Genomic DNA, 26,006 nt, shown 5'->3' on the forward strand with positions numbered 1-26,006 from the left:
ATGTTTGCAGTGGAGCATTATTATTTACAGGAGATTTAACGCCAAAATCCCCTTGTGGATTAGATTGAATGGAACCCTCGTCTCGAGATTAGCACACAGTCCTCTCTATACCGTCAATCCCTACTTCACAGACACAAATGCTGTTCAAACATCAGTTCTGTTGCCGCTAACGACGCTCTTAAACATCTCCGCAGCAACACACAGCCAGGAGAATAACGGGAGACGTCAACAGAAATGGTATCACGATCCAGTGGGATGATGGGAGCTCGTTCCTGAGGGGAGGAGTGGTTCGAGCTTTGCAGTGTCAGAACGGAGCGTTCAGCTCCATGGTGTTTACTACTGTACTGGTGTTGACAAAGCTTGAAGTGTGAGGGCCTAAATCCCACATTCAGTCAATCGAAGAACCCAGACCACAGGTTAACTCTGTTCACGCTGTTTTGGACCTGTAACCTCGACACACCTCACAAGCTGTTCCTCTCATGGACATGCCCTTCAAATACATTGTGTCTTTGTGTGTGTGTGTGTCCTAGAATTGTCTGAGGTGCGTTTCTCTGATTGTGGCAGTGTGTTTTGGAGCATTGTCTGTTGTGTCCTTGTGCTGTTGTTTCCTTGTTGTCACTCTTCCCCAGGTCCCGCTGGGAATCTGTAGATTAAATACCACAGGGAACACATTTGATTTGCAAATAGTTCTTGGAAAACAACACATAGGTTTGTTTGTTCGAGACAGTACTGATTTGCAAGAAAACTAGGCGTGCTTCGTCTACTAGTTTCTACATTTGATTAAAAAAAACACAAGATTATATGCCTCAAGGATATGCCACTAACAACGAGACACGTTTGGCATTAAAATATAGCATTTTGTCTAACACGGTAGTTGTGTAACCTACAATTCTGTTGAAGGGTGGAGCCTTAAGCTGCTACACACACTACGAATTTGCCAATTAAAATTCACTGGAGTGTTATGTTTGCTGTAACTTTCCAGTCGATGCCTGTTTTGCACATTCCAGTCAAGGTCATCAGTGTTTGTGCTGTAAGTTCAGAGGTTTGTTTGCCATCCAGTCAACAGACACAGACATCCTCGCTACCATCGATAATGTTCCACTGGTGTCCAGGGGTTCAATGACACCTAACACTCACTGGGTGGATCATTTTTCAGACTGGTGCTGTGTGTGTGTGTGTATATGTGTGTGTATATGTGTATAGGCATGTGTGTGTGTGTGCATACCAGCCTGTGTGTGTGTGCCGATTGAGCTATGACCTGTACCTCAATCTCCACCCCCTTCTGGGAAAGCACAGGTGCTTCCTCTGATAATACGCTCACCTCCCCCTCCTCTCTCTCTCCTCCCTCCCTCCCTCTCTTTCCCTAACCAGGAAGTGAGAGCCGTACAGTCCAGCACATCCAGAAGAGCCCCAGCCAGTAGCTACCAGCTGGACCAGAAGAGCGACCCATCACCTGGTGAGAACATGGCTTCAACTCAAGACCCCAGCCTCTGTAAGTAGTCCATGACTGTAGTATTACACACTGCCTTACTTCCTCCTCCAGGACTTTTGTTCCATCAGAAATCAGGTTTCACAACTTTCAAAGAATTTCTTCAAATCCACATAGTAGCTACAGAATGTGATATTGGTTACGTGTATTTGAGAGAGAAATCCGAAGACGAGCTTGTGTGTTGAGAATGTACTGTATTGTCCTGTGTGGGATCACATCAACTCTGGGAATTGAGTATCATCCGAGGCAGAAAATGAACAACCCTAGATACACAAACAGTGTTTCCATTACTGTGATAGGAGAAGTTGCTGAGTGGCTGCATTGTGGGGTTTCTCTTTTCCACTGAAACTGGTAACACTGGCTGTACAGAGTAGTCGTGGGCAATGTGCAGTATTCTCCATCTAAAAAGGTGCAGTATTTAAAAAGGTTCTCAGATGTCTGTTTCTGTATTGGTAAACCATCCACAAATACCCATTTCCCTGTTTCAATCCATTTAAATGATTTACACATGTGAAGGCAGAGGACATGACCTGAGTGAGATAGTGCTTGAGTGTGTGACATTGGGGTCATGTTGAGGTGCTTCTGTGTGTGTGTGTGTGTGTGTGTGTGTGTGTGTGTGTGTGTGTGAGTGAGGGAGTGAGAGACAGACAGAAAGCGAGAGAGAGACAGTGGGTGGGGAAAGGCTCAGTGGAATGATGGACATGTTGAAAGCTCACTGTGTGTTTCACTCACTCACTCACTCACTCACTCACTCACTCACTCACTCACTCACTCACACACACACACACACACACACACACACACACACACACACACACACACACACACACACACACACACACACACACACACACACACACACACACACACACACACACACACACACACACACACACACACGTCATTACTCCTAGTTGTTGTTGTGGTTTCAGTAACAACTTATACACAGCAGTTCAATCTCCAGATTTTTTTATTTATTCTCAAATGTCACATGTCGGTCATGTGAAATGGTTAACCAGCCCTAAATCACTGTGGTGGCTAAAGTTAGAAGACACTGTGGCCTTTGCGGACCGGTGTTGGTGTAAGTGATGAGGGTTTGTGAGAGCTGACCGATTGACAGTGCCATGTCAGTGACAGCATCATGTGATTTACAGCTCACAGTGAGTGACAGAGGAGGTAAAGGAGCTGTTTGCCCAAAGCCACCGTGTTAAATAAAGACCTGTGAACGACACACTGCGCTTTGTGCTTTAAACAAGCACTCACCTCCCAACCAGCATGCTTTTGTCTTTTAAATAGACAACCTTGGTTACAATATCTCTCTTTTGTATATCCCACTGGATTCTGGGTCTGGTTTATATAGCCAACACCTGTGGGTCCAAACAACATATTCACAGTTGTAGTGATATTATTTTATAATATCAGGGGATACGCTCCGTTGAGAAAAGCACCACTTAATTTTTGTTAAACGAAAATTCTTGTTAGCCTCAGGAAAATCGAAACTCCAGTCACTCAGATTGCCACGTATCGATCCACAGTGTTTCTCTTAGGGCTTCTCTAAATGGCAAAAGTTAACTTCCTCCCATTAACTTCCATTAAGCACAATACTCAAACAGAACCAGAGGGCTAGGGTGCTTTGAGGGACAACAGTCTCTACCTAGACAGGCAGCACACAAAATAAACTGTGATTATCTATTGTCTAAACAGTGACCTGAAAATAAGCCTTGCCAGAGAATTTGCATACACTTCCACTATGATTTATCAAAAAAAGGTTTCCAGGATGTGTGAAATGCGTTCATTATTAACCCTTTGAAGGCCTGCAGGCGTCAGCTAGCTGATAAAGCGCCAGGGGATGTTGTCTATGACATCAGACACTCCAGGAACAGGAAATCCATGTGCAATTTCAGAGGGATTATCAGCACGGAACAGGTTCCTACAGCAGCGATAACCAGGCTTTTCTTTAGTTGATGCACTGCTATGTCTGACTCTGGGGGGTACATTATGCACCAGAGGAGGCTGGTGGGAGGAGCTATAGGAGGAAGGGATCATTGTAACGTCTGGAATGGAATTTATGGAATGGAGTCAAATGTGTTTTCCATGTGTTTGATACGGTTCCATTAATTCCATTCCAGCCATTACAATGAGCCCATCCTCCTATAGCTCCTCCCAATCAAATCAAGTTTATTTTATATAGCCCTTCGTACATCAGCTAATATCTCGAAGTGCTGTACAGACACCCAGCCTAAAACCCCAAACAGCAAGCAATGCAGGTGTAGAAGCACGGTGGCTAGGAAAAACTCCCTAGAAAGGCCAAAACCTAGGAAGAAACCTAGAGAGGAACCAGGCTATGAGGGGTGGCCAGTCCTCTTCTGGCTGTGCTGGGTGGAGATTATAACAGAACTATGCCAAGATGTTCAAAATGTTCATAAGTGACAAGCATGGTCAAATAATAATCATGAATAATTTTCAGTTGGCTTTTCATAGCCGATCATCAAGAGTTGAAAATAGCAGGTCCGGGACAGGTGGCGGTTCCATAACCGCAGGCAGAACAGCTGAAACTGGAATAGCAGCAAGACCAGGTGGACTGGGGACAGCAAGGAGCCATCACGCCCGGCAGCCCCGACGCACGGTCCCAGGGCTCAGGTCCTCCGAGAGAGAGAAAGAGAGAGAGAAGGAGAGAATTAGAGAGAGCCAAGATTTTCAAAATGTTCATAAATGACAAGCATGGTCAAATAATAATCAGGAATAAATGTCAGTTGGCTTTTCATAGCCGATCATTAAGAATTGAAAACAGCAGGTCTGGGACAGGTAGGGGTTCCATAACCGCAGGCAGAACAGTTGAAACTGGAATAGCAGCAGGGCCAGGCGGACTGGGGACAGCAAGGAGTCATCATGCCCGGTAGTCCTGACGTATGGTCCTAGGGCTCCGGTCCTCCGAGAGAGAGAAAGAAAGAGAGAAGGAGAGAATTAGAGAGAGCCAAGATTTTCAAAATGTTCATAAATGACAAGCATGGTCAAATAATAATCAGGAATAAAAGTCAGTTGGCTTTTCATAGCCGATCATTAAGAGTTGAACAGGTGGCGGTTCCATAACAGCAGGCAGAACAGTTGAAACTGGAACAGCAGCAAGGCCAGGTGGACTGGGGACAGCAAGGAGTCATCATGCCCGGTTTGCCGTGACGTATGGTCCTAGGGCTCAGGTTCTCCGAGAGAGAGAAAGAAAGAGAGAACGAGAGAATTAGAGAGAGTATACTTAAATTCACACAGGACACTGGATAAGATAGGAGAAGTACTCCAGGTATAACCAACTGACCCTAGCCCCCCGACACATAAACTACTAGCCTCCTATGGTAGTAGTTTATGTAGCCTCCTATGGTACACACTGCATGGGCAGAAAACAACAATCACTGCTATCTATTTGAATTTAGTGGACTATACAATACCTGGAGGTTTTCTGAACAGAACCAGGAGTACCCTGGGTAGAATGTCAAGATACGTCAGGGTCTGCACATTGGTGCCTTGAGCGAGCTAATGCTAATCAGTCTTTGATAAAAGGCCTGAGTGAGAGAAGTTAGCGTGGTGAAACTACTCTCACAAGGTCAATGGCTTAAGGGGGTGCTCGCTCTTGTTGGGCAAAGTTTACTCCCCTCTTTCATGCTGTCTCCCTTTCTCTTTCTGCGGGTTAGTGAGAACGTTACAGAGGGTCAAAGACCATAACCCCAAGACATGCTAACCTCTTCACCATTACCAATAACAGGGAAGGTTAGCATGTGTTGGGGGTATGACCTTTGACACTCTGTAACTTTCTCACTCATCATTGTTCACAATTCATTCAGGATTATCCGTAGTCATTGTAGCATCCACATTAACGTAGTACTGTTTAGAAACATATTATATTCGTATTTACAATAAAAGGGACTTCAAAATGAAACAATACATTATTTACCATGCATTTCTATTGGACACAAAATAATCTGAAACACAAACAAAACTAAACGCAAATGCGTCCAACAAGTTTGTAGAGTCATTGCGTGCTAGGAACATGGGCCCAAATACTACACTTTCGACTTCCTTATTGATAAGAATCTTCAATGGTGTCAATCATTTTGACCTCTACCTTCATTTTTTGGAGCATACAACATAGCTCAGTATTTTAATTATTTATTTTATACAGTCATTATTGCTCATCTTTATCAAGGGTATCAATCATTTTGGACCCCACTGTACGTAAACACTGGTTTGGTGCTGGAGATGATGAATATGAGGTTGAAAAGTGGCGGAATTGCCTTTTAACTGCGACATGATGTCAGTTCAATGAAAAATTATTGAATGATACTTCTTGTATGTCACGTAAAGGGCCAAGTTTCCAGTCACCAAATCTTGTATTTCATTTATGTGTGTTCTTAAGATAGAATCCTTAATTGAAACAATAACAAAACCCACTCCCCGTCCCTGTTTAGCTAAAAAGCTAAGTAATGGGTCTGGAAAAATTTAGCCACTCTCAAATGTATGATAGCAAATGTATAGTTTTAACCATGTTTTAAATCTCTACAGTGTTTGTTTACGTTTATGTTGATTTGGAGTTAAGCAAGCTATTTTGAGTTCTGATGGTGTGTGACAGTTGAACTAAGCTCACGAGGCATTTATAAGATATTCTTCAAGAATCAATGGGAATCATTAAGTCCAAAAATGGATCTAGCAACTAAGGACTCTAGCTTTAAGGCATGCACTTATGTAACGGTTCCTGGAAATGTTTTCAATGATTCCCAGAACACAAGTGGCTTTAATAATAAGAATAAGAATAATCGATGCATTTTATATTGCGCTTTTCATTACAAAGAGAATTTCAAACACGCTGTGAAAACAAAACAAAACGAATGTAGAGATCTGGCAGGTCTTGGGCGATGTTCTTCCATCTTCAGATGATAAGGTGCAGTTCAGAAAGGCTGAGCGGTAACTTAAGGGGAGGGAGCTTCGATGGCACAAAGAGGGAGCAGCCTCACTCGGTTACTTAGACAGGCCCGGTATCACACGCACACGCACACACTAAGATATGAGAGGGATTGTTGTAAATGCCATGATCATGGCTGATGCATCAGGGCGAGCTATGACAGGCGGCTCTGGTGTGGTCTCAGAGGGGACTCCTGCCCATCTGTTCCCCATCTGGGCCCGGGCAGCCAAGAGAGATCCCTGAACCTCAGGTGTCTGCCCTCTACTCAGTCCCCTTCACTTTCTACTTTTCATTTCTGGCATGTAAAAAGTCCTGCTGTCTGTGGCTCTTAAAAGGGATCCTAGGGTGGTTTCACACATTTCATCATCAAAGATATTAAAAGAATGGTGAATCATCGTTGTCAATATTTCTGGATTTGGGGACCTGTATGAGGTTATTTGGGTTGGTCCTCTCATTGGATTGATTACCCCCCACCCCCCCCCACCCCTTCGTCTTTTCCCCTCCTCTCTGAAGAACGAGGGATGCGGGTCCGGTTTCGAGGTCTCAGTGCAGGACGTCTGTTCCGTTAGGTCCGTGTGACTTAAGGTAAAAGGCATGTAGGGTACCTCATCTAAAAAAAGCCCCCCTACCCCTCCTGAGCTCTGTCTTTTAGGAAGGGGGGCATCTAAAATAAAATCAGCTGTCACTGTCCACTAGGCCCCACAGAGCTGAGCTGATCGCAACACTGCTGGAGCCGGTCTCCAACCCTCACTGAATCACCTCCCAGGTTGTTGTTTTTTTGTTTCCTCTGGTAACGGCTGGGCGAAAGGACCCTGCTGCTGGCTCCCAGGGGATTTCAAGGCTCTTCAACATTATCTGTGGGATTGTATTGTCCGAGGTACACGGTTGTGCTAAAGGCATAGAGAGCATTACAGTAAGTAAGCCAGTCTTTACAACCTTCATAGCCTTTCAGTGTGTTACAATATGTAAAGGTGGACTGACATTCATCGTCACATGATTGATTTGAGTGAGAACACAAAGACACTTAGAGAGACGTGGAGAGAGAGAGATACTATATGTACTGGATGAATGAGAGGCTGAATGGTGAATTGACTATGTTGACAGTAGATTGCCTTTTCAGCTTTATACAGTAAAAACAGGACTGGAATTACAGCAAGAGTCTTCTAAACGTGTTCAAGAAGTATAGAGTTGTCAGATGAAGCTGATTGGGCCGGTGACCGAGGGGTCGATGGTTCAAATCCCCGAGGTATCTAGGTGAGGGATCTGTCGATGTGTCCTTAAGCAAGGCACTTGACCCTAGTTGCTCCTGGGTAAGAGCGTCTGCTAAATTAAAAAAATGTAAAATTGCGAAAGGAAGCATGATTCCACGAGGATGTGGGATTAAGTATGCACGAGGTCAGCTTGGTTTTTCCGATCTGATATGACTTAGTTATTTAACCTGGAATGCTCTCCGACTGTGAGCGTACTCAGTAGAAACATTGTGACCAAGTGCTTGAGGCTGATCCAGTGGTCTCTTTGATCCATTTGCGGCCCTGGCTCAGCTCAATATAGCCACTGAGCCATGCATACCCACACATACTGTCTCCCCCATAGACTTTTCCTGACGCCCACCCGCCACCTTCAACCACCCACCCGCCGCCTCAACCTCCCCCTCCTATCCCTAGAGCCAGATGAAGGCACCACTGCCCCGCATATCAGAGATTAAGAGTTAACACTCCTCAAGGAAGAGAACAAGAGCCACCCATCCCTGCCTTGTGGAGTTGGTGAAAACACACTGCTGACTAATCATACAGTAGGTGGCCTTCCATGGAAGGGGAATTAATATAGGAAAATAAAATGAGTGAAAGCACCTCTGCTTTTAAGATAGCAATGTCGAAACGCAAACAGATGGTAATCTGCTGGAAGTTTATGGCATCTTACCCAGTAAGTAATTTGTAAACGTTATAATCATTGAAATCGGTTGATATCGCTAATTAAACAGAGGAACGCGCCAGTGATGTAGAGGAAAAAGCTTTTAGGCTTCTGGAGAAATGTTGCTCTTTTGAGATGTCCTTGTGTTTGACCTCTCTCTCTCTCCTTCCCTTCATCCCTCTTTCTCTTACTAGGAAAACAAAAAAAGGAGGATTTATTTTGCGACTCTCATGGAGCCTGGTTTAGTCAGCGTTTTTATGGCATCAGAACGCTTGTATGTCTTTCTGTCTTACTGACAGCCCAGGGCCCAGTTTCCCGATAGCATTGTAATTTAGGACTAGGATTGTTTAAAATATGCATCTTTCCTACAACGGCTGAAGATGTAACACGCGTTTCCCTACAACGGCTGAAGATGTAACACGCGTTTCCCTACAACGGCTGAAGATGTAACACGAGTTTCCCTACAACGGCTACAGATGTAACACGAGTTTCCCTACAACGGCTGAAGATGTAACACACGTTTCCCTACAACGGCTGAAGATGTAACACGAGTTTCCCTACAACGGCTACAGATGTAACACGAGTTTCCCTCCAACGGCTGAAGATGTAACACGCGTTTCCCTACAACGGCTACAGATGTAACACGAGTTTCCCTACAACGGCTGAAGATGTAACACGCGTTTCCCTACAACGGCTACAGATGTAACACGAGTTTCCCTCCAACGGCTGAAGATGTAACATGCGTTTCCCTACAACGGCTACAGATGTAACACGAGTTTCCCTACAACGGCTACAGATGTAACACGAGTTTCCCTCCAACGGCTGAAGATGTAACATGCGTTTCCCTACAACGGCTACAGATGTAACACGAGTTTCCCTCCAACGGCTGAAGATGTAACATGCGTTTTCCTACAACGGCTACAGATGTAACACGCGTTTCCCTACAACGGCTACAGATGTAACACGAGTTTCCCTACAACGGCTGAAGATGTAACACACGTTTCCCAAAACACTACGCAGAGAGAACGCTCACTAAGTGCGTCGTTAGCGCATGTGTCAATACTGATAGGATCAAAAGAAAGGGAGCGCTGCTCTCGGATCAGCTTTCTACATTAAAATCTTTCTTTAATATTATAATTATTCCACAATACTGACGACGGATCAGCTCCTAGAGAGATATTACCACCTACGGCTACAAATATTAAGGTGGCTTATTCTAATTACCGGAGATCTGCTCTGTATAAAGTGATGCGGGAACACAAAAAAGCCTCTAACAATGCACTTTGCTGTTCTACGAGTGGTCCGAGGCAGGCGTTAGATTACAAACGTTTTCAAGTCCAACATTAATAATGGTTTTGGGAAACAGCTCTGAGATTTAACGATGTCCCTACGAAGGTTCTAGCGATTAATTTAGCCTTACGTGTGGTACGCACTTATCCCCAGTGATAAATGAGGACATTATCCCACGTTTGCTGTGTTAAACGAGTGTCAGGTTTCAGGTGATCTCAGGTGTAGGGTATCTGACCTGTATTTATAGTCAAGAGCGGGTAAAACCCAGATTTATTTTTGGACATTGCTGTGCTGGTCAGTCATCCTCTAGCTATCTCTCTCCGCAGCGCCGGGTGATTGGTTAACACTAACACGCCCGCCATAACAGGAGGATCTAAAAATGGTGGTTTAAGGGAACATGCTTTCATCACATGGTAGCCAATCCAAGTGCTTGGCTCCTGTTAGAAATCATGTGTGTTTATGAGACAAATATATATACTTTGGTCCTGTTTTAATAGACTTGAAGTAGGGAGCATGACTTGTGTCATCCAGTCGGATAACCAGTCAATTCCAGGAATAGGAAATCAAACCGGCAGATAGTAAGACATGTATTCATAGGACTTTCTGACAGGCATTAGGATGATTAGCTTGTCTCCATTGGGTTATATGCGTACGGTATGTACCAGGCAAAGAATAGCTTTATATCGCTAATAGTAGTAGCTGAGATACCATTGGAATAGTTCCTTAAAATATACCAGTGTTCTATCCATGTGCTTCTGTTTTGGCTACGATCCCCCCCCCCCCCCCCCCGGTAAGTGAAACAGCAGAGAAAATCCACAACATAGGAACGTCAAAGTGTACTACATAACACAATGACCATTTCCATCCGTGTCCTCTTTGATTTCAATGCATTATAACCCAGGCAGAATCAACATGCTAAAAGCCTTGAGGTGCAGTATGGGTGTTAGGGAGATCCTCAGTGGAGTCATCTCACTGGCTTAACGATGCCTTATAGCGTAGCGGAGTCAACCATAAATCAATACTTGACACTAATTGGACGTCTATAGGGATGTACTGTACTAACCGCTAATCAGTGTGCGCGTCCATTTGTGTGCGTGTGACGTTAGAGCAGTCCTGCTTGATTGATGAGTGTGACTCGCTTCAGTTTCATGACAACATCCTTTGTGAATCCCCATTGTCTTGTCTATGGCTATGTATAGAGGGGTCATGTACGAAACATGTGGGGGGACGTGGTTCTGGAACAAGCCAGACGGCTCATAAGGACTGCTCATAATAATGGCTGGATGGGATGGTAGAAACTACATGGAAACCACGTTTGTGTTTGATACCATTCCATTGACTCCGTTCCAGCCATTATTATGAGCCGTCCTCCCCACAGCAGCCTACACTGGTAGAGGTTCTCACTGTTGTCTCTGTGTCGCAGTTACATCATGGCCCTGTCCTTATAGGTAGCTAGCAGAGCTGTTTTCCAATACGTCTTGTTAAAATGTCATCCATGGTTATTTCAACAAGTATCTCTTGAAAGTATCTATTCTGTTTGTACATGTTTTATTTTATTTGACCATTAGTCTATTGGCACCACAAAATGGTGCACATCAATGGGCTGAAACACTGAAAGGTTGACTCATAACTGATCTGACTTTTACGTAAACCATGGATTCCCTGTAAATCAATGGTAAGAACGAATGCAGAAATTCGTGTGACAAATGGATTCGAACTGCATTCTCATGTCCTGGAGAGTAAACTCCATGTCTGTCGCGTTTTGCAGCTGCGGGCAGCGCGGGTGGAACCAGGTCAGGAAGTCCTGAGGAAAGGGAAGGGGTGGTGAGTCAGAGGAAAGGAGACGGAGGAGCGCCCACCAGCGAGGAGCCGGAGTCCGTGTCACTAAAGGAACGCATGGCCATGTATCAGGCTGCCGTGTCCAAGAAGGAGGCCAGCAGCTCATCCTCCACGGTAAGAGGATACTTCCACAAGGATGTAAAGAGAGATGGAGGGAAAGACACTCCAAGGATAATAACTAGACAGGCTGATAAGCAGGCAGGACAGGCAGGCAGACACTATACCTTCAAACACACACATTGAACTGTGTGTGGTATAATTGCCAGTGCATCCCATTTTAATGGATATTATTAACAGAACATTTTCACATATCTCCAAATATGACGCATTCTCAAAACTTTTCTACACAGACATTCATGACCACGCAAATCTGCTGTGTAAAAAACACAACAAAAAAGAGCTTACATTCCTGGTTCATCAGAGTAAAGAAACACCTCTCTGAAAGCAGCTTACACCTTGTCCAACCTGTAATTGAAAACGAGGGCATGTATTAAGCCAAGGCCATTAATTCAACTCAGTCTGTGGACTGAAGCCATCGGAGCCGCAACCTTTTACTATACGTGACTTAGTGGTTCACTATTATTCACTCCATTCAGCTTCTCTATACCCAGGTCACTGTTATCTGATTGGAACTGAAAGGAAGTCAGGAAGACGTTTTTATATTTCTAAGCCTTTTTATACTGAGAAGCCTCATGGATAGAAATAATTCCTCTTTTGGCATAAAGAAACCCAGTGTTGAATATTCCTGGACACTACAAAAATCTTCCAGCAACCACATATTCCAGGAACCTCTGTCCACACAGTTATATGTACAATTCTGAAGACAAGTAGTGGGATATCAACATTCACCATGCATCATTTACTTTTACATTCAGTACTGAATAATGACACCAATGTAGATTTGCATTGAGGCCATCAGTGTCATTTGTCGGTGCCACTGCGGTGACCTCCGTTGATCCCAGTGTCAGGGCCCATGGGGAGGCTGGGCTGTATGGTTACTGAACACTATGAGGGGTAACAGACAGAATCTGGACCAGAATTATCCATCAATACCTTTACAGCTACTGTCTGCATACGCCACTAAAACATAGCTTGATACAGTTACGCTGTGTTGTACTAGTTAGTTTGATTTGACTTGATGTCACAGATGTTTGGGATCTCCAATCGTGTAGGGAGACTGGGGACATCCTTCTCTTGCAAACGTCATGAGGTCCAAGTCATAACTCCCTACTGTATTTAGGGAAGAAGTCCAGTCCTGTGGCATATGCTGCTCACTTATGCCCCCTTCAGGACGTCCCGGGAACTATCACTTCTGCATTAACTACCACTGTACCCCTGAAGATACTCTTATGAAAACCCTTTGCATGGAGATGACTCGAACTAATGATGCCTATGTCTTCTCTTAATAGGTTATGGAGGAGTCTGAAGTCTGTTCTCTGCCAGGGGGTCTGGCCGGCGTGAAGAAACAGTTTGAGAGCCAGGAGTACGCCTCCTCCTCCCAGTCCCAGACCAGCGTTACGCAGGTCCACTTAGAAAAGAGATCCGTGCAGGTACTGGCATCTAAACAGGCAAGGCATAAGCCATACATAGAAATCCTTTATTCGTATTTATTTATATTGCACTGGGGCTGTGGTCAGATGTGGAGCAGTGGGTTTTGTTGTGTTATTGTTACTGTGCGTCAAGAGCCTTTTTACGCGTCTCTGCAGCTCAGGTAATGCAGCTCGGGTAATGCAGCTCGGGGTAATGCAGCTCAGGTAATGCAGCTCAGGTAATGGGTCCACATGCTGTTTTGTTTTGCTGTATGTTAAGTTGTACAGCAACAACGTATGTTATACCAGACCTGGGGGGTCTCATGTAGCCAGTACTATTATGACATGTATGCTTCTAAGCTCTACATTTATTTTATTTAACCTTTATTTAATTAGGCAAGTCAGTTGAGAACAAATTCTTATTTACAATGACTAGGTACAATGCCAGGGAAAGAAAGTCCAATTTCAAGTATTCAATTTCGAAAACCTATTTGAGGTGCATTTGGTGTATTGTCATTTTACTTCAGAGATTTTCCACCTCTCTCTATTCGTCACTCACTCTCTCCTTAAGTTACTGTCTAAAATAATTTTGGCATTACTATTCTCACGGGGAGAGCTCTGCAATTGACAGGAAATAATGTATTATCTATAACAGATGGATTTTCCAGTAAGCTTTGCTCTCTGAACATTCATATTTTCCCCTCCTGCTGCTAAATATGGTCTGCTGTCAGGGGGAACACAATGCTGCTGTGTGTTTGTGACTGCTAGCTACAATGTGTTTGCGTTAAAGTGTTTGTGCGCGAGTGTGTTGCTTGCAACCTGTCAGCGACAGGAACAGATGCTAGTCGGGCGGGTTTGTGACAAAATACTGTATGCCACCCTCAAGTAAAGTACCACCGTAAAGCAGAACCGGCGTAAACCCCACCCACCGGCATCTGGAGACATTTGTGTTTGTGAATCATAAATATGTAGGCCTAGTGTGTGAACGGTCTGTGTGTGGTCTCTCTGACAGGAGGTGTCCAGCTCACAGGAGGTGACAGTGAGGAGCAGTGTCAGGGAGGTCATTCCCACCACTCAGCAAGTGGACTACTTCCATGACCAGGAGGTATTATACACTTATACTTTATTACAATACATTACTTACCTGGTATTTACCAATGAATTCAGATCATTACTCTTTTTACAACTTTTCTGTCATATATATATATATATTTTTTTTAATTAGTCTTTATATTCAGTTGGACCCTTAACCCTGCAACTGTGCAGTCTCAAACTAAACCTATTTCTCACAAACGCATATTGAGCCCATCACGAAGCCTGTTAGGCCGTTTCCCATCATTTTAGCGCACATCTACTCAATAAACTCAATATGTTACCTGCCCCCGCACCTGCCCCAACATCTATAATTAAGTGTACGTGAATAATTGTAACACTTTTTGTTTCTCATATCACTTTATTTGTTTTCCAAAGTTTTCCTACACAGAGTAAAGTTTTAAAAAATATATATAAAAAAAAATGCAGGGCTAAATTAACCTCACGTGGTAAGAAAAATGCTGTTTTCATTGTGAATTTAACATTCCACTTACACACCCTTTGTGTTGTCTGTGTGTGAAGGAAATCAATTTGAAGAATTGCCTATTGTGCTCACCGCTTGCCTCCATCTCATTACAGGTGACTCATGATCAAAGAGTTCAACAAAACAACGTGGCCTCCAGTTATGAAAAGCATTATGACGAAACGGGTAGAGTATAATACCATTCATATTTAAATGTTTGGCTTTTTTGATCACAGACTAGAGTGTACGCTGTATAGTAATGACTGTTGAAAAGCTGGAGATTATTCTCCAAGCCAAATTACAGATGAGGTGTGGAATTGAATTGTATTACAGATGATTTTCTATTAGAAATTCAGTGCATGGCGGCAAATTAAATCAAGGCATAGGGAGGTAAAAAATATTGCAACTGGGAATAGGGTAATCGATGCCACTTTCGGAAATGGAAACGGTAGGTTTTAAAGACACGATTTTAGTTTCCTCCAAACCAACTGGGCTTCAAACTGAGAATCATTTAATGAGACAACTGCTTCCTGTTTCTATTTCAGTTAAGGTCATTGGAGGAGAGGACTTACCAAAGGTCTCCACTCAGGCTTTGAAGCAGCAGTATGAGAAGACGGTAGAACAGGCCACGCCGGGCAAGCAAATGAAGGTAATGATGCAGTCTGTTTATCTACATGGCCATTATAGTGTGTCTGTGCTAAGACGATGCCATGATATCAACATCAAAGCAGGGGAATTCACTTTGAGGGTAGTGAGTACATTGGATGACGTGAGAATGTAATGAGCTTAAAAAGCACAAACTTATGATAGTTGTTATTATTTTGTGTAAAAAACAAACATATTCAGGGATGTCATTATCTGCTTAAATCTACTCTGTTTTTTTTCTGCTATACTGTCCTCTTCTCCATTTCTCTATCACTTCATATTCTGACTGCAACTACCACTGTCCTTCTTTCCATCAATCATTAAACCATAGATTGATCTGGATTATAACCAGTTTCAATGGGCACCGGTAAACCAGTCCTCCTCAGCAGCAGATAGCTATGAACGTTTGTCCACTGTTAAACAATCATCCAGAGCTTCAGCAGCAACGAGCTATGAAACCTCATCCACTATGAGGACAGGGGTTGTCTCTTCATCTACCGCTGCCTCAGCCTCATCCAATATGAGGACAGGGGTTGTCTCTTCATCTACCGCTGCCTCAGCCTCATCCAATATGAGGACAGGGGTTGTCTCTTCATCTACCGCTGCCTCAGCCTCATCCAATATGAGGACAGGGGCTGTCTCTTCCTCTACCGCTGCCTCAGCCTCATCCAATATGAGGACAGGGGCTGTCTCTTCCTCTACCGCTGCCTCAGCCTCATCCATGGATTATGAGACCATGGAGCACTTCCCTCCTCCACCCACTGAACTAATGCCCCAGGAGGTCCCCGAGTGCTGTGACTCTCCCCTGCCTCAGGAGCAGGCTGGCCAACAGAGATACATCTTCAACAAGGAGCAGTACTCCAAGCAGAAGAACCGCAATGAGCTGAAGCGCCTGTACAAGCACATGCACCCAGAGGTTCGGAGGACCATGGAGAAGGACTACTTCACCGACGTCACGGAGATCGAGCAGTCACAGTTGGATAGTGAAGATGAGATGACCGGGGAAGTCCAGCAGGCTTGCTATGTGTTTGAAAACAGTGGTGGGGATGAATGTATGAGCCCTGAGGGAGATTACCTGGAGTGGGACGAGATCCTTAAAGGGGAGGTGCAGTCCATGCGCTGGATGTTTGAGAATAAGCCGCTGGATACCATTAAAGATGACACCCCAGATGAGGATGATGAAGTGAAGAACATTGCTCAGCAGGAAATCATTGCAGGAAGTGATGTCAAATACACAGCATGGATGTTTGAGACCCAGCCCATGGATGCGCTGCGTGTAGACACTCCAGAATCAACTGTACAGACAGGGAAATTGACCGAGCTAGCGAGAGGAGACGTACGAACAGCCACCTATCTTTTTGAGACCCAGCCACTGGATTGTCTGAATAGATTCTACCAGGAGGATGAGCAAGCCTTGGAGGTTGTCTTCACTAAAGATATTACAGGAGGGGACGTGAAAACGGCCAGGTATCTGTTTGAAACTCAACACTTGGATTCCCTCAGCCACACAGAGACCATTGAGGAGAGCCACTTCTTGAACCTGAAGTCAGAGCTTGAGGAGATCAAAGGGGAAGTGAAGACAACCACACGGATGTTTGAGACCCAGCCCATGTGTGTCATCAGGGGCGACTCTGGAAATATACTGGAGATCACCGCCATCCGCAGGGAGGAGATGGAGAAAGGAGACGTGAAGACCTCCCGCTGGCTCTTTGAGACCCAGCCTCTGGACATGATCAACAAAGACCCTGCCAAGGTGAAGCTGATCTGTGGAGTCTCCATGGAGGACAACTCCCAGGGAGGCGTGAACCGAGGGAGGTGGCTGTTCGAGACAAAGACACTGGACTCCATTAAAGACGAGGAATGGCAAAGCATCAGGCAAAAGGAGGAGATTATTGGAGCAGATGTGCGGAAGCACTGCCTGGTTTTCGAGACACAGCAGATGGATACTCTGAAAGACAATGCCAATGCCAGACCTTTACCCTCAGAGGAGATTGTAGGAGGTGATGTGCGATCAGCAAAACATCTGTTTGAGACAGTGCCAATAGAGAACCTGAAGGATCTGGCTGAAGTAGGGAAACTTCAGAAGATGGTTGCGTCCGAGGAGGAGAAGGGTGATGTTAGACATCAGAAGTGGGTTTTTGAAAGTCAACCACTTGAAAACATAAGGGAGGAGAAGAAGGAAATGACACGAACTATAAACCTTGAAGAACTTGATAAGGGCGACGTCACAAATCACAAGGAAAGATTTGAAACCTTGGATTTAAGCAGATGTGAGGGGGCACAGAGAATTCAAGTTGAAGGTGTTACCAGTGGGTCTGTGAAATCAAACAAAGTTATTTTTGAATCCACCCCGATGTACGCCATGCAAGACAGCGAGGGACACTACCACGAGGTGAAAACCGTGCGACGTGAGGAGATAGTAAAAGGAGATGTTCGAAGCTGCAGGTGGATGTTTGAAACACATCCTATCGATGAGTTTGAGGAAAGTATCAATAAATTCCAGATTATAAAAGGTATATCAAAGGAGGAGATTGAATCGGGCGATGTCAAGACTGCCAAGTGGTTATTCGAAACGCAACCCCTCGATGGTATTAAACATTTCAGCAACACTGAAGAAGATGAAACTAAGACAAAGGAGAGTGTTGAAATTGAGAAAGGTGATGTGAAAACCTGCAGGTGGCTGTTCGAGACTCAACCAATGGATAATCTGTATGAGAAAGCAGATAAGGTGAGGAATGAGACTGAGGTTGAGGAGGTCAGCAAAGGGGACGTCAAAACATGCACATGGCTCTTTGAGACTCAGAACCTCGATAACATCTGTGACCATTCAGAGTCCGAATCGGAGACCGTTCTCAAAACCTGCACTGTCAAACTAGAGGACGTCCAAGGCAAAGATGTGCATCACGCTCGCTTCCTCTTTGAGACAGAGAACCTGGAGAACCTCACAGGGGAGGAGAGTGGTGCCTTCAGGAGGGTGACTAAGATTGATGTCCAGTCTGGAGATGTGTCTAGGATGAAGTTTCTCTTCCAGAATAGGTCTTCAGACATCATGACCTCAACCTCATCTGAAACAATGCATAAGCTGAAGACCCTTACGGCGGAGGAAATTCAGAAAGGAAATGTAGTGAACAACATGTGGCTTTTTGAAAACCAACCTATAGACACTATCTGTGAGGATACAGAGGGAGCCAAGGACACTCGCACCGTAACCGATGTGCTGGGAGGAAACGTTGGTCAAGGACGCTTCGTTTTCGAGACTTACTCTCTCGATAAAATCCAGGAGGAGTCCACCGAGACTGAGATGTCAAAACTCCAGAGCATCATCAGGGACGATATAGAGAAAGGGGATGTGAAAAGCTACACCATGATGTTTGAAAATCAGCCACTGTATGCAATCTGTGACAAAGAGGGCCACTACCATGAAGTTACCACTATGACAAAGGAAGAAATCATGAGCGGAGATGTGGTGGGGGCCCGGTGGTTATTTGAGACAAAACCTCTGGATTCAATAAGGGACACGGACGACGTCTATGTCATCAAATCTGTCACTGAGGAGGACGTCCAGAAAGGTGATGTCAGCACGGCCAGGTGGAGGTTCGAAACACAACCTCTTGATGAAATCGCTGAGGACATGAAAGTGTTGACTAAAACAGTTGAAGATATCCAGGGTGGCGATGTGAAGACAAACAAACACCTTTTTGAGACAGATGAAATGTCTCAGAAGTATGTTAGAACTGTTAGCGTGAGTGAGATCCAAAGAGGGGACGTCAGGACGGCCTCGTGGATGTTTGAAACACACAGCATCGATAAGATCCATGGCGAGGGCTCAGAATATGATGAAATGGAGACAGTGACAAAAGAAGAAGTGATGAAAGGAGATGTCAAGCAGTCTGTGTGGCTCTTTGAAAAACAGCCGCTTGACAGCATTAAAGAGTCAGACGGAACAGAGACTGTTGTCACCCGGGAGGAGATCCCACAAGCAGATGTAAAGACAACAACATGGCTTTTTGAAACCACTCCTTTAACCAAATTTAATGAGAACAGTGTAGAAAGAACTGAAATAATGGGGAAGAGCATCAAAGAGACCCTTGAAGAGCTCTATTGTCAGAAAATGGTTGACTCACAAGGGATTCTCATTGAGACGGATGAGATAGGAGATGTCAGAATGGCAAAATACAGACTCATGAACCAAGATGCTCCAGAAATCCAGAAGGAGGAGGTGATCAGAGGGGATCTAAACAACATCATGATGAACCTCCTAAACAGACGAGACATGACAGAGAAAGGGATAGTCATAGACCAGGACGAGAGAGGCAACATCAACACAACGGTAAAACAGCTATTCAACCAAGAAAAGGGATTCAATGTTGAGAAGGAGAAAATCCTCAGAGGCGACATTCAAGAGGCCATCAACAACCTACTGAAGGAGGAGGGCTCCTCAAAACGTGGAATTCTGATTCAAGAAGATGAAAAGGGAGATGTGCGAATGACTATATACTCCCTCCTAAATAAAGAAGACGGCGATGGCATTGAGAAGGAGGATATCATCAAAGGCAATGTCAGTAGGACCCTTCACAGACTCTTGTCCAACTCAGGGTCAGAGGAATCTAAAAGGATAAAGGTGGAAGACACGGAGAGGGGTAACGTTAGCTTTTACTCCACCTGTATTGAATCTGGGGCTCTGGATTACCTCAAACAACTCCAGTTTGAACCTAATGAGGAACAAGAACAGGCGCAGAAGGAACGTATCATTGGCGGCGACGTTATGGAAACCAAAATGACACTAAGGAAGAATCAACAGCAGATTGAACGCACAGTAGCTGAGGACGATATTGTCCCTGGTGATGTCAACAACACAGTGAAGGTGTTCATGATGGAACCGGCTCTCTTGCTGGAAAACCTGCAGAAAGAGGAAATTGTCAAGGGAGATCTGAGGGCGGCCCTGGACTCACTGACCAAAACTATTAGCAAGAGAGTCGTGATAGAGAAAGAGGAAGTGGTGAAAGGGGACCTGCACACCACTCTGAGGTCTTTGGAGGAGGCTCAAAACCAAGCCAAGGAAATGGAAAAGCCAGAAATTGTCCGAGGTGATATCCGAGGAGCCCTCCAATCATTAGAAAAATCGGCGACCACCAAGACTGAGGTAACTGTTGAGGATTTAGTGCCCGGCGATATCAAAGGCACCTTGAAATCACTAGAAGAGGCTAAGCAGGCAGTGAAAGAGATGGAAAAGGAGGAGATTGTAAAGGGAGACATTCATACTGCGCTGAAGGGTTTGCATGAGGCCTCGAGTGAGAAAAAACTTTACCAGCACCAAGTGAGTGAACAGGGGGACGTGAGAGGCACAATACAGCTGTTACTAGAACCATCCACATCCCCACGAATGCAACGCAGGGGAAGCACTGAGGGAGATGTGAAGACCTCCATAAAATGCCTCTACGAAGGGCAGGGGCAGGACCAGGATGAGGAGCAATCACAGATGGAGAAGGAGGAGGTGATAAAGGGAGATGTTAAAGGAGCCATAAAGAATCTGATGCAGAGAAAAGAATATTCAAATCGGAAAGTGCGAAAGTATCCTCCCAGGAAAGCTCCCAGAGTTCATGTGAAAAATCCATTACCCACACAGCAAGTGATGGACCATGAATACTTAGATGTGGCTAAGAATGAGAACGTCACAGTCAATCTAGCCCCTGCTGTGAAAAACCTGTCTCAGAGTCAGAGCAGTAAATCACAGGACCCCACACAAAAGCACACCGAGATGTACACTGAGAACAAATCAGTGAAGAGCAGCAAGACTCTCACCCAAGAGGAACACTCTATGACAACACAGGTCCAAACAGTAAATATGTTGGAGGACTCACAGCAGGAACATGTAAAAGAACAGACTGAAGTTAAAGAACAGATACATGTTAAACAACAGAGTGTGAAACAGAAAATGCAACCCCCTCCTAAGCACATGATCATAAAGAAGAAAAACCTGACCAATCAGATGACCGATAATACATCAATTAATCAGATGACAGAGATTAAAGCAGCCAATCAGATGACTGTGAATCAATCAGCCAATCACATGACTGTGAATAAAGCAGCCAATCAGATGACTGATAATAAAGCAACCAATCAGATGACTGAGAATAAAGCAGCCAATCAGATGATTGTGAATAAATCAGCCAATCACATGACTGAGAATAAAGCAGCCAATCAGATGATTGTAAATAAATCAGCCAATCACATGACTGAGAATAAAGCATCCAATCAGATGAGTGTGAATAAATCAGCCAATCATATAACTGAGAATAAAGCAGGCAATCAGATGATTGTGAATAAATCAGCCAATCATATAACTGAGAATAAAGCATCCAATCAGATGACTGAGAATAAATTAGCCAATCATATAACTGAGAATAAAGCAGGCAATCAGATGATTGTGAATAAATCAGCCAATCATATGACTGAGAATAAAGCAGTCTCAGACATAAATGTGACGAAAGAAACACAGAGAGAAACACAAGTCTCAGACATGAACGTGACAACACAGGTCAAAACAGTCAATATGTCTGAGTCCTCACAGCAGACACATGTTAAAAAACAGGCTGTGAAACAGAAAATACCACCACCCCCTAAACCCATCTTCATAAAGAAGAAAATGACCAATCAGATGACTGAGAATGAAGCAGCCTCAGACATAAATGTGATGAAAGAAACACAAAGCACATCTCAAACTAATATTGTTTCAAAGCAAACACAGGAAACAAAAACAATGAAACGGTTGCAAACAACTGTGACAGAACATAAGACTGTTACACAAAAACACAACGTCAAAAATCTGAATACAAATTTCCGGAACCTGGACATGAAGAGAAAAGGTATGATAAAGAAAGGTACGCCTGAGATTCATTTCCCTCCTCCTCCCACGTCCCCGCCTCCACCCTCTGAGTCTGAGATGTCTCTTCCTCCCCCGCCCTCACCAGTGGCAGGCAGCCCAATGTCTCTGTCATGCCATAGCCCAATGTTTCCCACATCCCGTCCCCTGATTATGAGACAGGACAGTGACCTTCCGCCTCCACCTCCTCCACCCCCAGCAGAATGCGGGGAGCCTGACTTTTTCCCTTCTCCCCCACCCCCACCCTCCGTGGCAGGGCAAGACTTTCTTCCTCCACCGCCCTCACAGCAAGAGCTAAACTCAATGCCACACCAAGTGCCTACACCACCACCTGGAAAGCCATTTAAAGCTAGGCCTTTATTCAAAATCCCAAAATCTGAGCCACCCAAGAAACCAATACTGGTCAAACCAAAATGGCAGAAAAAGCAAGCAGCACCACCACCGCCTCCTCCACCTCCTCAGCCAATGACAGTTCAGACAGAACATAAAGAGGAAGCAGTAGTCAAGGAAGTCAAGAGTTTAAACAGTTGTGAACAGGTGGAAACTACAAATACTACCAACACACAGGTTCAATCTGATTTTACAGTGTCCACTACTAAAATCCCTTCACCAATCCCAGTGGCAAAACCACCACAGGAAGAGTTGCCACGACCACCTAAAAAGGTATTCATCCCTCCAATCAAAATACCCCCACCTGCAGATCCTGCCCCAGTTGCAAAACCTAAACCGTATGCCAGTAAATTCAAAACCCCACTGATGCTGGCAGAGGAAAGGTATCGTGTGCAAAGAGAGGAGGCTGACAGTAACAAGTCACAAGACACAACTCCCGCCACTTCACGAGTCACATCTCCCACCTCTCCTCCAACTAATTTGATGGAAATGATGGGCTCAACCAATGTTGCAAGTGAACAACACTCAGCTGCACACAAAACAGAGCAGTCAAAAGTGACCTCAGAGGTAACACAGGCTAAGGAAACTCAGTTTAAAAGCAAAGTATGCACAGCATCACAAGAGCCGCCCATGAAGAAAGCTCTATCACATATCCCCCTGAGCAAACCTTTGATCTCAGTGGGAAATAAGAAATCAACCTCTGAATCTGGAAATATTTCCTCAGATAAGAAACACATTACCACTGATCAGTCCTCTATGGTCTCTTCTGGGAAAGTACTCGCCTCGTCTGTTGCCTCCAGAAAACATCAGTCTGTTTCCTCTGGCAAGCATCAGTCTGTTTCCTCTGGCAAGCATCAGCCGGTTTCAGTCTCTGCTGCTCACCCTCACCATGAGTCCAACATTAAAGTCCAATCTGGCTCTAATGTGATTTCGTCCTCAGCAGCTGAGCAGCAGAGTGGTATGATCGCTAGCTCACGGTCTATCATCTCCACTCAGAGCATTGTCCAGGAAAATGTACATCTTCAAACCCAATCCGCCGTCCCATACGAAGCAGAGGAGGAAAAGAATACTAACGCCTCTCTCACACAGGAAGTAAAAAAGATTGCATCTCAGCCCACCAAGATCAAAATTCCAAAAGTGACACCAAATTTCAAGGTGAGAACAGTGAAGTTGCCGACAGAGAAGAAGGAGGAGAAAAGCGAGGTGGTGGAAAAAGATCAACGAGCAGTGAAAAACGAATTACATGTACATCAAATGGGTATGGAGAATATTTCTAAGAGTGAGACCAGAGTAGTTCAGGAGAGCTCGCAGATGGCCACCAGTAGCTCAGCAAAAAATGAAGTAAAGGTGGCGATGAATGTGATACAGGAGAAAGCTGAGGAGGTTGAGAAAACTGCAGCTGCCAAGGAAACAAAGCTGGAGATCCAAATGACGACAAAGGCTAAGCAGAAAGGCATTAAAGTCCCTTTGCCCAAAGAGCCAAAGCTAGTTCCCATGCCAGTAGCTCAAGCTCCAGGGCACTGCCACATATCTGTCTCCCATAGTCAACAGAGCATGCAGGAACAGCACATTCAGAAGCACGAGCAAGTGATTGTTAATGAGAGAGTAGTTCAACAGAGCTTCCAGAAGCAGGAACAGCAGGTTCGCACACAGAAGCAGCAGGTCAAGTCTTTCCAACAACAAGGAGAAGTAAGCAAAATCCAGCAGCATCAAGAGAGGTCGAAGGCAGAGTCTAAGGCTGTCTCCATGAACATTGCAGGGAAGGCAGCAGCACAGACCGAAACAGCTCAATCAATGGTGGAAAGCTCAGCTCAATCGGTGGAGAGCACAGATTCAGAGAAATGTGTAATGGTACAGAAGCTGCTATTTAACATTAAGCAGCTTCATCCAGGGAAAATGGATTCAAACTCAGTGAGGGCAATACTTAGTGAGGTCCCTGTCTGGTTGATGAGGGCGGAGGAAAAGCGTGATTTAACACAGGTTGCTGTTCAGCAGAATAAGAAGAAGCTCACAGAAATCATGTTCCATGTGAGAAACCTAGCACAAGCAAAACTTGTAAACTTAGAAGGACAAATGGCAGCCATGGCGAAACAGGATAGAGAACCGGCACCTGCATCATCACCTGCACCACCACCTGCATCATCACCTGCACCACCACCTGCACCAGCATCTGAAAATAAAGGATTTGGAGGAGCAACAGCCAAGATATCTAAAACAAGCATTGGCTCATCAAGAGTCGAAACCCAAAAGAAAATGGTTGAGGAGAAGAAGATCTCTCATGAGAGCAAAAAAACGGAGCTGACTGAAGTAAAAGGTCCTGATCCCAGAGTTCCCTCTCCCATGCTTGCAACGCGAACACCTTCACCTACCTTCATCAGCATTGAATCAGTGAGGAGAACAGACTCACCCCTCATGGTGACCCCCTCACCTCCTCCGTCATACAGGTCTGGTGCCACCCCAACCCCACCACCTCCCCCTCCCCGCACCCCTACCTCTCGGTTCTGTAGGGCCACACCCTCTCCCACCTTGAGCAGCTCAGAGAAGCTAGCCAAGTTGAAGGACACCACTGCGAAGCTCTCTCGGGGCATGACCCCTCCGCCACCCATGCCTGAGTTTCTGACCACAGAGCAAGCCTCTGACAGAGAGGATTCCCCAGCGCTGATTGAACCTGAGATCCACATGCAGACACAGGAGATGGAGACTGGGACGACGACTCCGGATGTGGCTGATATGGTTGACTCCATGATGACTGTCAGAGACAAGAAGTTCTTCTTTGAGGAAGCTCAGAAGGCAGAGGTGAGCAGGACATACATGCGGAAGAACCCCATTGAAATCTCGGAGCGCCTGGGTCCAGAGGATCTAGAGGATGTTCCTGAGGGTGTGAATATAGGCATAATGAAAGAGGATCTCCCTAGGCTTGACCTGTCAAAGCTGGTCAATCAATTTGAATCGCCACAACCAAAGCTGTTCATCAGAAAAGATCCCATCATCATCACAGATAGACTGGGAAGTGACACTGAAGATCCGGAGGCAGACCCCAAAACGCCAAAAACTGATGAAACACCTGCCTTCAACATCAAGGCCATCAAGAATGCCTTTGACTTGGGTGATCATAATGCTCTCAAAGAAGTGAGAGAGAAACAAGAGGAGAGAGAGAGGAGAGAATCAGAGTCTGCCGAACCGATGGGGCATTCCGAAACAAAGTCCGTCACTGAGGAGTTCTCTGGCATGGATGAATTTGGCAACGTAACAAGCGGGGTGAGGAGCGAGACCAGCATGCACTCTGAGAGCCACATGTCCCGCCCCCTCCCTCCCTCCTACGCCGACGTGGTGAAAGGGACGGTTGAAGAGATGGCAGTTCCTGTGAAGGCCGCCACAGAGGACCTACTGAAGAGCTTCGACCAGTCCTGGGCCGAAAGAGAGAGTGTGTTCCAGAATCTGGGATTCAGTGTCTCAGAACAGAGGACATCACAGATTGTAACACACCAGCAGGAGACTGTCGTGACGGGTAAACCAACACATGGAGC

The 26,006-nt window shown here is 45.1% G+C and overlaps 1 protein-coding gene across 1 annotated transcript in view; it reads left to right on the plus strand.

Moving 5' to 3' along the window:
- Positions 1 to 26,006, plus strand: part of LOC139532274 (xin actin-binding repeat-containing protein 2-like) — a 54,792-nt gene that overhangs the window by 23,292 nt on the left and 5,494 nt on the right. The window contains exons 2-8 of the mRNA XM_071329686.1: positions 1,372 to 1,492; positions 11,407 to 11,591; positions 12,887 to 13,027; positions 14,019 to 14,111; positions 14,678 to 14,747; positions 15,107 to 15,210; positions 15,538 to 25,987. Of these exons, the coding sequence (XP_071185787.1) occupies positions 1,372 to 1,492; positions 11,407 to 11,591; positions 12,887 to 13,027; positions 14,019 to 14,111; positions 14,678 to 14,747; positions 15,107 to 15,210; positions 15,538 to 25,987 (11,164 nt within the window). The remainder of the gene's footprint in view (positions 1 to 1,371; positions 1,493 to 11,406; positions 11,592 to 12,886; positions 13,028 to 14,018; positions 14,112 to 14,677; positions 14,748 to 15,106; positions 15,211 to 15,537; positions 25,988 to 26,006) is intronic.

This window comes from Salvelinus alpinus, chromosome 10 (assembly GCF_045679555.1).
Source record: "Salvelinus alpinus chromosome 10, SLU_Salpinus.1, whole genome shotgun sequence".
In the NCBI taxonomy this organism is placed as follows: domain Eukaryota; kingdom Metazoa; phylum Chordata; class Actinopteri; order Salmoniformes; family Salmonidae; genus Salvelinus; species Salvelinus alpinus.